This window comes from Crinia signifera, chromosome 1 (assembly GCF_055691185.1).
Source record: "Crinia signifera chromosome 1, ASM5569118v1, whole genome shotgun sequence".
Taxonomy (NCBI): Eukaryota; Metazoa; Chordata; class Amphibia; order Anura; family Myobatrachidae; genus Crinia; species Crinia signifera.
The window spans coordinates 377312811-377328123 of NC_139217.1; the positions used below are offsets into that span (position 1 = coordinate 377312811).

At 40.4% G+C, this 15313-nt stretch overlaps 1 protein-coding gene across 6 annotated transcripts in view; it reads right to left on the reverse strand.

Moving 5' to 3' along the window:
* HECTD4 (HECT domain E3 ubiquitin protein ligase 4) overlaps window positions 1-15313 on the reverse strand; it is a 203551-nt gene that overhangs the window by 18503 nt on the left and 169735 nt on the right. For all 6 annotated transcript variants that reach the window (XM_083151437.1, XM_083151436.1, XM_083151433.1 and 3 more), the window contains exons 49-60: window positions 13906-14069; window positions 12596-12833; window positions 12349-12485; window positions 11645-11771; window positions 9961-10098; window positions 8639-8775; window positions 8302-8462; window positions 7587-7768; window positions 6549-6754; window positions 6100-6230; window positions 3676-3881; window positions 1923-2102 (exon numbers count right to left, since the gene is read on the reverse strand). In XM_083151437.1, coding sequence (XP_083007563.1) covers window positions 1923-2102; window positions 3676-3881; window positions 6100-6230; window positions 6549-6754; window positions 7587-7768; window positions 8302-8462; window positions 8639-8775; window positions 9961-10098; window positions 11645-11771; window positions 12349-12485; window positions 12596-12833; window positions 13906-14069 — 2007 coding nt within the window. The remainder of the gene's footprint in view (window positions 1-1922; window positions 2103-3675; window positions 3882-6099; window positions 6231-6548; window positions 6755-7586; window positions 7769-8301; window positions 8463-8638; window positions 8776-9960; window positions 10099-11644; window positions 11772-12348; window positions 12486-12595; window positions 12834-13905; window positions 14070-15313) is intronic.

The following is a 15313-nucleotide window of genomic DNA, read 5'->3' on the forward strand; positions in this document are numbered from 1 at the left end:
TAGTTATATGTCCTTACTAATACATCTTAAGGAATACTGCACTCATAACTCAAATGCCTTATTTGATTGATTATAACAATAATAAGTCTGCCGAGTAAGTGGAGCACACAGATGTAACCCCACAGTGGATGGCTATCTGCACCCCAAACGAAAAAGTCCGCTTTGGGTGGTTCATATAGATTTTGATTTCAGTGACTGACATTGACACTCTTAGTTTCTGCCAAGATGGGCATATCTATCCAAAAGAGACTGTGTTGCCAGTGCTACTCCTCTGAACTAGCCCCCCCCCCTTTTTTTTTTCAAACATATTTTATTAACAGAATGAGAGAGACATTAAAGACCTACAAAAAGGTCTGACAATATTCTCACGCCATGCCACAAAAATACATCAATGAATAAATTGTCAAATATAAATAGTAAACAATGAAAAAATGCCAAAGCGTTTCAACGAGAAAAATTAGCAAGTCTCATTCAGGCTTTATATACTGAGAGAAAAAGATAGCAAAGGGAAAAAGAAGAGAGAAAAGAGGAAGAAGATAATATATAGGGGAAGGGGGAGAGGGGGAAGGGGGAGAGGGGGAAGGGGGAGAGGGGGAAGGGGGGAGAGGGGGAAGGGGGGAGAGGGGGAAGGGGGGGAGAGGGGGAAGGGGGGAGAGGGGGCCAAACCGACCAGACACATCTATGGTGAGACAATATGATACGTCAACAATTGGAATGAGAAGGGAGTCTGTGTGTTGAAAAGCCAAGTGCCAGAACTACCCTTTTACAAGAATGGGAAGCTCAAGTGGAATTCTCTTTAAAAATGTCATTAATTTAATAGGCCAGCAGCAGCAAACTGGATAAAATAGTAATTAAAGAGTTGTAAACTAATACGGCAGGAAATGAATATTGTGATGACTAGATCATACTATACGTAAACAGATTCTTCTTTTAACAAGCTGGAAGTATTACCCAACGTATACATTATAATACAGAGGCCACCGTATTGTAATTAAACAGAGTTCTCTTTTCACTCAAAGTGAATGAATAAAGTAGAGGAAACTAAAGACTTGTGACATTCACTGATTTATTTTACCTGTTATTTGCTCCAGCTACATTGCTTCTTACAATGGATTTTAACAGAGTGAGATTAATTAAAGCTTGGATAAAACGGACAGAGATAAAGTACCAGCCTATCATCTCTAACTGCCACGTCACAGGCTGTGTTTGAAATTTGACAGGAGACGATTGGTTGGTACCTTCTCTAAGCTTTCATAAATCGCCCTTAGAATTCCATAGCAAACAAACATATTTCCCTACACACCAATCAACATAATTTCTTCTCAAGGATTTTACTTATGCAGGCAATAATAGTTTCACGCTACTTACGCATATTTATTGTAGTTTTTGTTATCTATCTTTTCAAAATATTGCAGAAATCTTGTATTTCTGCAGGACATTAATAAACTATTGGACTAAGAACCCATACATTATCTGCTTTGAGAACAGATGTATTGTTCATTCTAGCACCCGTTATCTTTGAAAACACATGCAGTTCCTGTTCCCTGCTGGGGTGTCGTTGTCTGCTGTAGTGCTTCTAGCACAGTGTGGTCTGGATATCAGCACTGGTATGCAAACCACACCCTGTGCTAGAAACACCACAGCAGACAGACACCCCAAGCAGGGAACCAGGTTTTCAAAGATGGCGGGTGCTAGAATTAACACCACAGATGATCTAGAATATGACAGTTTAAGTAATCCAGTACCAAAACCCCCCAAAAAATCTAAACATTACAATGCAGTCTTATGCTTAAGTTTTTACAGAGGAAAAGGTGAATCACTGAAAAGCAATGTGTAACAGACCAAAGCTATATGCAGGGGAAAGAAATTATATACATACATTACATAACGCGTACTGTATGTATACACACTGCTTTATTTACCTATAAATTCCACCACTTGTAATAGGACAGAAGATGGGACGGTATCCAGTTCATCTTCTGATCTCTCATCCCCATCTTCTAGTTTCCATGATAACAGTTGTTCTGTGAAAGCCAATGCAAGAGGAAATTCCAGGGGCAGAGAATGAAAAACTAACACAGCTCCTGGAGCAGGTGACACCCCTGTAACAAAATAAATTACATTAGTATGTGCATCTATGGTGCGGAAAACTCCCATTAATCTCAAATACAAACCATTAAAACAAAAAAGGTTCAGAATAATATAAATATATTAAAAGACTGTATAAACAAGGGCAACTAAAATGGTGCATGGCCTACATCAACAAATTTACCACGGAAAGACTAAAAAAATTATAACATATGTTTTTGAGAGGGAAAGGGGAGAATATAATAGAGACTTTAAAATGTACAGTATCAAAGAATTGAAAAATTTACAGGAGGGAGACGTTCTTCAAAGGAAAAAAGTATCATAGCACAAGGACAAATGCTCAAACTGACAGGTGATCGGTACAAAGACCCCTCCCGTCTGCTGAATATGCAGCTCAATTTGGCCATATAGCCAAATAATGCACATATTCAGTGGGTCCCAGTGACATAACTGAAAGATATTGTTTACCAATATCTTTCAGTGTGTATACATCGGATAGTATGTATGGGGTTTAAGAAAGTAGAGCAATTTAAACATGCTTTTGTATAGGCATAAGAAAATCTTACAAAGAATCAAAAAGGGTAGAGGTTACCAAAGATAAACAAGGGGCAGACTAGATGGGCCAAGTGGTTCTGATCGGTCATCAAATTATGTGTTTCTGTGTATGGACATTGCGGTCGATCCTATTAACCCCGAAGGGTGGGAGTTGCCACTTGGGTGCAGTTTTCACGCTGAAAACTACACCCAAATTAACCCTAAATTGCACCCTTCGCAGGGCTGAATACACTGAAATTTGCTCACACCCGTATGGAGGTGCGAGCACTTCTCACCGAATTCGGCCCACCTTAAGTGCGCCCGGTGTTGTGATGATTCGCACTCGGCTCTAGTCATATTTCAGGTCTGGACAAACTCCAGAACAGATGCAAGCTAGTATGTTACTAGTTTATGCATCTTTCACCTGGATGCTAGCTGTTGTGCCTAGTGTTGTCGGGGTTTTTCCTTCTTCCCCTTTTCTGTCTGTCTGTCTCATGTCTTTTCCCAGTCTGTCTTTCACTCCCCATATCTTGGGTATGTCGTCACATTATCGAGATTCACAATTTCAACATTGAAATATTGACCGTGTAGACATTCTTGTGTCCATATTTGGAATGTTGAACTTGTATACCATAATATTTCCTTGACTAGCTCTATTTCCCTGTTCCCAACCCCCCCCCGTCCTACAGTATTTCTCAACCTCCACAGACTGATCTCTTAGTACAGTTATTTCATAGCTACGTAAGTGATAGAGGTGGGGGTCAAATTCCCATTGTAAAACCAGAGACATGGAAAGGGGTGGGAGAAAATCCCTATATTTTGTATTGCAATGTATTGTATTACTTCTAAGGGAAAAGAAAAGTGTACACCACAGATACTCCTTTAACAGTAAGGTAGCTGGCATGGTGTGTAACTGATCTGGTTAATCTTTTTATCACTTCTAACATGCAACAAATGTAACATGACTCTTAGCAGATTGAATAATAACACCTATTGTCACATTGTCCATACATTTTATACTGTCCCTGGGCATATATTAGACGCAATACCCACCTAGCTTGACATGAATCTTGTCAGTAGGGATGATTGCTGTTGGGTACTGGTTCGTGGTTGGTGGTGGTGTGAGGCCTGTGTTACTTGGAGAGGCATCGCGTGGATAACACACAGATTCGATTAAATTCAGTTGTCCATTTCGCTTTACTTTATGGCCAAGGCCATACAGGAAAATTCGGGCCCATGGAGCTTTGTACAAAGAGGAGCTAGGACAAAAGATGTTGACAATATTAATTGCTAATTCAGACTACAAATTTAAAGGCAAGGCATAGTTAAGACATCTGTGGATCCTAGAAATAGGCGACATTAGTGGGTTGTGTACAAAGTGTAACTTCTTACTGGGCACAAAAAAACAGGATTCATGCTCTTATTCCAATTCCTTTTCTTCAAGTCCGTAAGGGGCACATGGACACTGGGTACAGTCTGGAGAGGTCAAGTCTGGGCTCCAAATAGTTACAACATTTTTCCAAGCTGCCCCAGACGCCATCTCCACTATACCTTGCCTCCAGCCACAGCAAGACAGTTACGTTAGCAAGCCAAGGCAGGAGTGAGGACGAAGGAGAGAAGGAAGATTGGCACAGACACACACAACTGCAGAAGACAGTTCAGAGAACAGACATATAGGAATGAACCCCTGCAAACCAGTTGGGTCAGTGTGGGCGCCCTGTGTCCCCTATGGACTCGAAGAATAGGATTTAACCAGGAAAGGACATACATCCTGTTTTCTTCTTCCTCCACTAGGGGGCACAGCGACACTGGGACAAAAAGCTGTCCCCCAAGGGAGGGGGTACCCCTGCACTGCACTGATAAATGAAAGGCCAAAGACAACATCAGACGATGCAAGGCACCAAAGAGAGAAAAACTAAAAAGTGTAGGCAGATAAACCTGTGGCTGATCTACCAAGCTGCTCTATGAAAGCACCATGGTGAGCCACCCAAGCTGGTCCCGGTGACCAGGTGGAAGGAGCAGTAACAACCTTTGTAAGGTAAGCCCAGCAGATAATCAAACAAAGCCACCTAGCCAAAACTGTCTAGGAGCCAGTCAGCCTTGTTTGAGGAAGCAGACCGGATCACTGAGACCTCCATACTATAGAAATCTGTAGATCTCTCCCATGAAAACAGACAGCCCTCACAAAATTGAAAGAGTGCTACTCCAAGGGCTGGTACCTGGTATATATGAAATCTAAACAGGATTCCTGGAAGGAAACCCAATAGTGTCTAAAGAATGGCATGGTCAAGGAGAAAATGCCAAAGCAGGAATTGGAGTGAAGGAACACCGTGCGGGCTGATGTGTTCCCATACTTAAAGGCTCAAAAGAGATAACTTAAAAAATGTTGTGTAAAAAAAAGATAATTTTTCCTTTATAAAAGGTAAACAATACAGGTCATTATGCTAAATAAAAAGGATTGCTTGGGCATTTTTTACACCTATTTTGACATATTCACTTGCCACGCAAAGGGTTAATCTGTTCTAGATGAAGGAAAGATAAACTCCATGCGGAACCTGTGTATCCTCAAGTACCTGTTTAGTGCCTTAAGAATGAGAATGAGCCAGAACAAGCCATCCAGTTCGTAAATCAAGAAAAGTCTGGCATAGAAACCTGAACCAGAATGAAGACTCTGGGTACCAGAAAACTGGAGGGACCTCGAGTTCCTGGGAAAGAAGGGAATCTAGAAAGAATAATGGATTCACTCTAGGCAAGGGGGAGGGGGGGGGGAGCTGTAGTGAGATAGGCATTGTTAGCAACAACCAAAAGGCGACTCCCATCTTGGTATGCGTTAAAAGGAATGCCTGTGCTCCACAAAGACATCACCAAGGTACGCAGAAGCTACAGACCTCATGACTAATGACAGTGACTCAGAACCTGGCAGTCTGTAGAAGGTAGCGGGAGGGGCACAGACAGTATAACACTGTCATTAATGCTTTAGATCACTTGGCCATGCTACCACTTGGACAAACCACATTTAAAAGCAGACCAAGAATATCCCCATATGCCAAGGATTAAAAAGACAGTGGTGTGTACTGGTGTGTAAGGGGTTGTGCAATGAACGTTAAAGTGACACAAATAAGAAATAATTTTGGCTATGAAGTGTGAAACTCAGGTCACACTGGTTACTAAGTGACTGAGCCATAGCAAGGGTATCTATCTATCTATCCTAGGGGATGATATTTGGGTGTGTGTTCACTAATATCTGTCACTTATAAGGCAATTAGAATATATGTGGTATATCCATACAAACAAAGATATCAACTGCCCGGGACACATCTGTAAGTGCTAAACAATACATGCATACAGAACATGTAATTAACAATTTCACAGCTATAACAATAATGGAGTGTTAACTTTTATATGCGTGCGGTTTTTTGTTTTTTAATACAAAGATCGTTTCTTCAAAAGAACAACAAGCTATCTTGAATCACTCACTCTTTGCGGAATCCAGACTGGCTTTCTTTACAAGATACCACAACAAAGGCTGCTCCAGGGAAAGTCACATCCATACTGACTTTGGATTCTGTGATTGGAAATTCTTCTAATGGGAACTGCTCTGGGGCATGCTAAAAATATATATATATAAAAAAATAGATCAATATTTAGCAATACAATGATCTATTTACAGTAGCATGTATCTAGGTACACTATATTCACAGCAATATACAGTAGGAGCCCATCTCATCTATCTTCCTTAGGCCATGGCTCACCATGGCTATCCTATTGTTCTCAGCTGCAATACAATACATAGAACAATAGAGTAGGGTATTAGCAGAGTAATCCAATTACTCACTTAATCCTATTATAGAGATAGATGACAGTGTCTCCAACTGTATAAGGAAATGTCGAGATCTTACAGGGATAAAGCTAACTGGAACACTGACCTGCAAGAAGGAACATATTTGCTTTGTTAGATCCAGAAGGCTGTCTTCTCCCTGATGCAGGGCCCTGGTGATTGCCACACCAAGCCATTCTCTGATTGCCTGAGCATTGCCCTGGTAGAACAGTATGGTGGTAGAGCAGTCCTGGGAATGGAAGCTATGTTGCAAGGACTGTGCTATAAGGATAGAGGCGCTGCTGATGGTGCCGTCTGCAAAATGGTTACAAACAGAAAATGCAATGATGTAACATTTTCAACTTATTTTTGTTCACACAACATATAGTAATACAAGACAATTCTGGAAAAACTCAATACCCTCTTCACAACATCACAAACAACCAGGGTTATTTCTGGGCCGACCCAGATCAACGTCCAGTGTGAAAGCACCAAAGTGAATAACCTGACATTTCACTCCGGGTTAAACCAGGGTCGCAGTGTGTATAATGGAAGACCCAGCTTTAGGGCCAGATGCACTACGCTTCAAAAGTGATAAAATGGAGAGTGATAAACAACCAACCAATCAGCTTCTCTGACATTTTTCAAACAGTCTGTGACATACAAGGTAGGAGCTGATTGGCTGGCTGTTTATCACTCTCCATTTTATCACTTTTGACGCTTACTGCATCTGGCCCTAAGTGTGAAAGGTCTGATCCGGGTTTACAATGTGAAAGCGATTTAAGGGAATTTAAAATATCATAAAGCACAACTATTCCCTTAATTAATGTGCATTTAATGGAATAATTAATTCTTCAATTATTTTCTTTGAGATAACACTGGCTACAAAGTGCAGGAGCTTAGGCAAATGCTCCAGTGTCTCCTTCTCTACACCTTGAATGGGTGCCAAAGGGCATCAGCTTTACACTGATACAGGACAGAATTAAACCCCTTTATTTCACACCAGACTATCTTCCATACTGTGGTAATTCTGGGCTGTAAGCATGGGTGCTTTCAGTGTCTCCCATAGGATGACTGTGAAAAATGAAAACTATACAAAACTTTTTTTTTTTTATATATAAAAAATGATAAATAATATTAAAGTTACCAGGCAGGGGAGGGGACAGAAGTTGGTTTGATAACAACTGCAGATGCTCCAAGGTGATATCCCGGATGGCAGGAATGTGGAATAAGCGAGTAAAGGTGTGTGGAGACTTTGGTGCAAAGATATTAAGTAAAGCGACACGGCAGTACAGTCTGGCAAGGGCAGATTCACATCTCAGCAGCTCCCTAAAAACAGGAAACAAATGTCTAGTTATTATATTCACTTGCAAATGAATCAAGTAATGGTAAGTTTGCCAACTGCAGCTTAATGCATCTGTATACTGTACATAGCACATGAAACCATACAATGGTTTCCAACATTATACTTTTTCATTCTGCTCCTTGTACTGTAATAATCTGCTGGTCATTATATGCCTGTATCAAACAGATGCCCCCTCTTGAACGTCATTCGATTTTATTTCCCAACAAAACCCTAGAATGACTATGTGCATGCAGGAAAAAAACATTTGGTATCCCAATTGCACACGGAGTGAAAAATAATGTATGTGCGTGTACATGTGGTAGGGAATAGATTGTAAGCTCCACTGGGGCAGGGACTGGTGTGAATGTTCAAATATACTCTGTAAAGTGATGCGGAATATGTGTGCGCTATATAAGAAACGGTTAATAATAATTTCACCCACTTCATCCTCATGCAATGCTCAGCGTCTCATAATGCCATCACAAAATTTACAGCTTTTGTTTTGAATGTGAGTTACCTGTGAATTTGGATGTTTGTGCTATCCAAAGTCACCAAGCCATTGGTTGCCATTCTTCTGTATCCAGTAGGAGGTCTCTCCAGCATATCTATGGGATACCAGTATCTCACCAAGACCCCTTCACTCCGCAGATAGGTCTCTACTTGCACTAACTCATTCACCTGAAAACACACACAGAATGCCAATGACTGTACAAAACACAATGTGGAAATTCACAGTAATTTAAATACAAGCTATTTATTAAAGTACCACCACAGTATTTTATGGAGACAACATTAAAGTGGATTGCAAAAAAAACAAAAAAAAAAAACAGTTGGTCAATAAAATAAATATTTACCGAATCCACATCCAGGACCACCCCATGCAGGGAAAATGTTTTCAGCATACCCCTGATTGCAAATTTCGGTAACGAAGTTCCCACAGCAGTACTGGCAACGTTGTTGGTGTCAGGAGATCGAATAACAACAGTGAGCCCTAAATAAGCAGTGACCACATTGTTACTAGATCATACAATTAATTATAGAGAAATACAAACATTATGCTGACAAAGGGTATATATCCGACGCAAGGATACAGATTAAACACAAGTTGCAGTGGACTCTCTACAAAGACATGTGATGCTATTTCTATATGGTACATAGTGTAAAATGAAATGCATACTGGGAAAAAAAAAACTCCTTTAATAAAAAGACAACTCTTGCAATTAAAACCAAATGAAGCAGTAGAAAATAGTACAATTTTTCATGTACCACGCATGCGATTTCAGGCCCAGAGATGCCCCCCATGGCAAATGATTTCACAGCACTTTTGCTGCCCATTCCCTTAATGGTAATTGATCCCAGGGTGTTATGCGTGAGTGTTTTTAATTTACACCCCCCCCCCACCAAAAATTCTTTTAGTGGGCCATAATTGACCCCATCTATTCTCTATCTTGTGCCAAAAGTTGCACCCCAATGCCATAGCTTTGCCCCCTTACCTTATTGCAGAGCACAGCATTGTATGTGGCAGGAGAAACTGACCATCAGAGCCCTTCCTGTTTTGCTACTACGCATAAGCATTTATGTGCAAGCTCAGTTTGCAAACGGACGCGGCGACGCAAGGCTGTGAATGGATGTTTATGGGGACGTTCGTGCGGCCGACGTCTAGTTGGTTCGCAGCTTTGCGTGTCAACCAGAATGACCTCCATAGTGTACTGGAGCAGGAGGAGGAACTCCTCCATAACAGAAGAGGGGCACATGGGATGAGGCTATGTCAGGTAAAGCCCAGCTGGCTCTGGTCCAAACTGTTGAACACAGCAATATAAAAAGCACATAGTATACTGTCTGACCTTAATTTTCTGCCCCATTTCCTCAGGCCTCTATGTGTTGGAGATACTGGCTTATCTATGGTATCATACCAATCACATAATTATTTTTAGTGGTTTTCTCTTTGACATTTGTATACCCCATTGATTAGATAATATGTTGAAATAATGCTATGGTACACTCTCTTATTTTGACACTTTATTGTATAATTTGTATACTACACTGTACATGACTCATTTGTATTGATGTGTTGATGTGTTCTTTTACGCTTCAATAAAATAAAGTTTAATAAAAAATATAGTACCCTAAAGATACACAAGAAATTATTTATTTGTATCTAATATGAAATCTATACCTTTGCGAACTTTGTCTATGGTGAATTTATTAGCCTCATCCTTGATGTCCTCAATTGTTGGAAGGTAGAGATCTCTTGGGATGCCACCGTTCTCCTCATACAAAAACTCCACTGTCTGCCGTGCTATATCCACCATTCCTACAATGCAAACATGGTAGTTAGAGAACTAGAACTGCAGTCAGCAGCGACATGATCTAGTGTGGAGCTTCTACATCTCTTACATACTTGTTGTCCGTTATATGTCTGTTTGTCCGGTATGCATTCGAACCAATTTGGATGAAACCAAAATGAGGTGGCTTGATTGTGTCCAAATTAGGTTCACGGCCACTAAGACCCCTAATCCTGGCCCCGTGGCGGGCCGAAAAATTCACATTCATGCAAAAATAGAACTAAGTGATGAACGGATTCTAAAAAACACACTAAAAATATGACAGGGCTAGAAGGGGTAGGTGCCGCTCAGAGAACGTCTGGGGATAATGGCTACTATCGAAAACCCCAAAATAAAAAAAATGACACTAGGCAGCCACCTCCTGGGTCTGTTGGAAGAACAGTCCAGCTTAAAACAAGAAAAGGATAAAGTTCAATATCTGCTAACTACACAACCAAACCCGAGCATTGCTGATAGCTCAGCTAGTTTACAATAATAATGCTTTTTATTCACTAGGGTACTGTGCGTGTAGATGAAGTAGCAGACTTTAGGGCTGAGTCCGAGTTGTTGTTGCAGGCAGCAGATGTCAGATTTACATCTTATGCAAATGTGAGAAGCATGAGGCAAATGCAAAGATGCATACATTTGTATCAGCACATGCACTGAAAGCAAAACTTTAGAAATAATATACAAATACAATTAAGTAATAGTGATATATGTTAAAGTTTATGTAGAACTATTTGAATAGATTAAAAGTAAAAAAAAAAAAATGTGCTATACTAATCTTGTAAGACTGTAAGCACTAAAAGCAAGGCCCTCTTCCCATGTTTGCCCCTCCTCGAACTATACCCAACTCCCTACTTCCCTCCTGAGACCCATTACTGTTTCTCTAGGTCACGGGGAGTAACCCCAGCCTCCCATCTTCCCCAATTGTTGTTGCCTTACTCGTACTTTGGTTGTTCTCTTTATTTTACCAACATGTATTTTTATTTTACGGTGCTGCGGACATCATTTGGTGCCATAAAAAGCTTATTAACCCTTTGAGTGCCCACATTGCTGTGAGAGATCCTCAAAATATGCCAGCGTCGCACACAGCGACTGTTCTTTTAGTATAAATAAATACAATTAAAGCCAAGTCAATTAATTGAAGTTTAGTTAAATATTGCACCCGAAAAAGGACAGTCGCTGTGAGTGGCACTGGCATTATTAGCAGATATTATGGGGATCTCTCACAGCTATGTTGGCACTAGAGTTGACTCCAACTACAATTAATAAGAAAATAGGTGTAAACATGTTTTTCTGCAGATAAGAGAGCACCTTTCTCTTGTTTGGCTTCCCGTTTAGGAGCACTGTAAATTTGCTTCGGTGGCCTGATTCAATGAGCAGTGTGAGCTATGGAGGTGCAAGCAGGAATCAGCTCCCACAATAGGACCAATATACCAGCTGCTGGCAGCAGCACACGGCTAACTCAATCTACCCACAAGTGTCAACCCTACAAAATTAGAAAACGGTGAGCATTGATCCTTAACTCCATACCAAGTTGCAGAGCTCCTTTAATCTGGTCCAGTCCAGATTTCCTCTCGGCCTCATTGCGAAAACGTCTCCGAATTGTTGGAAAGACTTTGGTCTCCCAGGCTTTCACAAGTAAAGCATAGTGATCTTCCTATGACATACAGAGAAATAAATACAATGATGAGGACTCCTACAAATTCCTCACTGGCATTCATGCAAATATAATACAATTCTAAAAAACACACTAAAAATATGATACGGCTAGAAGGGGTAGGTGCTAAGCATCCCTGACAGTTTGCTATTAGGGCATGCTAAAACTGTTGAAGAGCATGCTGGGATCTATACGTCAATAGCAAATGAATGAGCACGTATTGCCCACCTTGTCATGTTACTCAAAAGAAACTATTCTGCTTTGGGAGGAAAAAAAGAGTTTAGTGAAGAAAGGCAGTGCAAAATAAAACGAAGAAAAACCAGGAGATTCATAGGATTCTTTTTACCAAGATTCAGAACATAGCAAAGCTAAGGAAAGTTCTGCAAAGAGAACACTATTTAATGAGAAAATAAACCTATTTCGTGACAATTAGTAATATGTAAAATCTAAATCATGAATTTAAAAATCAGTGCAGATTCTGAGCATACTGCAAACAAAGATGTTATAATTCTTAAAATCACAAGTGTCATTTGATTTTTGTCTATCTATGGCATGCATTTCATTTAAAGTATCTGACCCGTGGTACATCATCATCGTCATCATCATCACTCTCATCATCTGCAATAGGTGGAGGATGTGGATCGGGACCAGAAGTAACAAAATTTTCATAGCTCAGTTCCATCTTATATCGGCATGAAGCATCGCTGTCATATTCTACAAGAAAACAAGACATGATTTTTTTAAAAAACCTGTTTTTAAAAACAGAAAGAGAAAGGTGGATACATGCAATGCTGGTCTAGAGACAACCAGACATATTCCCTTACGTTGTAATATAGTAGCTGCTGCAGCAATGCGGCATGGAGGTCCATGTGTCCCAGGGTCAGATGCAATGCTAGTTCCAGCATCGTTGTCACTATCAGATGCCATTGCAAATGGCAGTGCCTCAAAATTTGCACTTATCTCTTCAGCCAAGTCGATACATAAATCGGCAGCATTGCGATGAGCCTGCCCCTCTGCAAATGCAAATTGTCGTGATCCAAAATTTGCCCGGATTTTTGTATTCTGTAAAAAGTGTAAGAGGTAAATGTGACCTTCATCTTCAGAAAAAGACAAAAGCAAATTTATACAAAATAAAAAAAATATAATAATATTTTTTTTTACAACCTTGTAGGAGGCGACACACAAACAGGAAGGACATGTAATAGCGTGTGTATTTGTCAGGTGGTTTATAGAACAGGTGCAGAGCCAGTAATTATATAGCACTTCAGAACTCCAATTGACAGCTTACAAATGGATACAAAGTTCATTCACATCCACCCTACGTAGACTAAAGGCAGTCATTATCCTAAAGTGTTCAAGATTTTGCTGCTTTAGAAACACAAGAGGTCAGATTGGGAGTTGTCACGGTTCTTTCATAGGATGCACACAGTGACAACAAAGCAACAAATTCACCAATATTATCTATTTAGCTCAGGGGTAGCCAACTCCAGTCCTCGAGAGCTACCAACAGTGTTTTCCAGATCTCCTCACAGAACCACAAGTATTTAGCTCCACCTGTGGATCTTTTAAAATGTGTTAGTCAGTAATTAGTGCACCTGTGTACCTGTGAGGTGAGCTGGAAAACGTGAACTGTTGGTAGCTCTCGAGGACTGGAGTTGACTACCCCTGATATTGCTGGTGTGAAAAAATTAAAATATTTCCTCTATTACGCTGAAAGTTTCAAGCAGCATCTACCGGGCGTAAATATAGATTTATGGCAAGTCTATAGGTGTACAAATGTCCATATAAAGGACAACAAAATTGATATTTGAGTGGGGAAACTTTTTAGGGGTTGCCACCAGTAAGGAAGCCATCTTGTAGTGAGCCATCTTGGGTGGAACTAATATTTTTTTTTTAATTGAGAAGGTGAACATGTGACATATCAATTAGTTGCAGAATTATAAGTTGAGAATTTTATCTACACATAAATGGTCTATTTAATGGCCTATTTGTGTCAAATCAATTGCACATTTGCTTCATTCTTCAGATATCACAATATCTTGTTATCACTTTCTGTTTGGGTTAGAGTCATTATTGTCACTACCTTCAAGACCTGTAGCATTGCAACATGAAGCTCTTCTACATCAGTACTTACCTTTTTCTGAATATGCACAACTGGCCACATTCCTCCCGACACATCTTCTAAGAAAGGTCCAAGCCTCTGACCGCAGTAGGTGAAGTACACTCTGCCCTTGGCAGGCTGACCTGGGGGTGGAGGTGTTCCCTCTGTTCTCTCCCAACCGATACCAGCAGCATCACCTATAATGCGAGCAACAGTGCACTGTTACACATAGACATAGGTTGCACATTATTTATTTACAGTTTATTATATAGCGCATACATATTCCGCAGCGCTTTACAGAGGATATTTGAACATTCACATCAGTCCCCCCAGTGGAGCTTACAATCTATATTCCCTACCACATGTACATGCACAACACATTCATTCTAGGGATAATTTTTTGTTAGGAGCCAATTAACCTACCAGTATATTTTTGGAACTATCTTCAGATGGAATAGGATCATTTGTCAGACTGCATTTAGGTCTACAAGCATTAGGTCTACACCATTAGGTTGACTTGCATTTAGGTCGACCTGACTGAAGGTCGACATGGGTTAGGTCGACAGGGTCATTAGGTCGACATGTGTTGGGTCGACAGTGAAAAAATTTTTTTTTCTTCATTTTTTTCAAGCGTCGACACAGTCAACATATCACCGTGTCCGCTCACCATGCTTCGGGCACGGTGCCTCGCTACGCTCGGCACACTATTTTATTCTCCCACCACGCCCTAGTGGATGGTAGGGCATGAAATACCGCTTGTCGGCACATGTCGACTCATAAAACAGTCAAATTACCCCATGTCGACCTTTTGCCTGTCGACCTTCCCCATGTCGACCTAATGACCCTGTCGACCTTATAAAAGTCGACCTCATGACCCTGTCGACCTAGTGGTGTAGACCTAATGCTTGTAGACCTAAATGCTGTAGCCAATATGACCGTATCCCCTTCGGATTAACTAGATGTTGTTCTTCTGCAACTCTATACCAGGATTCTGTGTACTTGCTTATATACCAGATGAAGAAGTGGCAATAGTAGACTTTTTGTAGGCGAAAGCAGATTGGACTCTTTATTAGAAATATACACACATGTCCAATAGGATGGGACACTTGCAGCCTTTAAGTGGAACCAGTGGGTGAACATACTCATTCAAACGTGATTTTATCACATCTTAATCTTTATTTTGTGTATTGTGTCAATATTTTTACTCTATCATACATATGCAATTGCATTAATAACACTAAATAGTATTAATGTTAATATCCGGTTATCAGCGCTGTTACATCTTTCTCTTTTTTTCCTTGTCTCAGTATTGCTGTTTGGGTATGTTGGATGTGAGTTCCATAGCAGTTTCTAACATACAGTGTGGAGGATGGTTGAGGAATGCATGCGATGTTGAGGGAATTCCTAGGACATAATATACAAGTTGCACAGTATTAAGCTT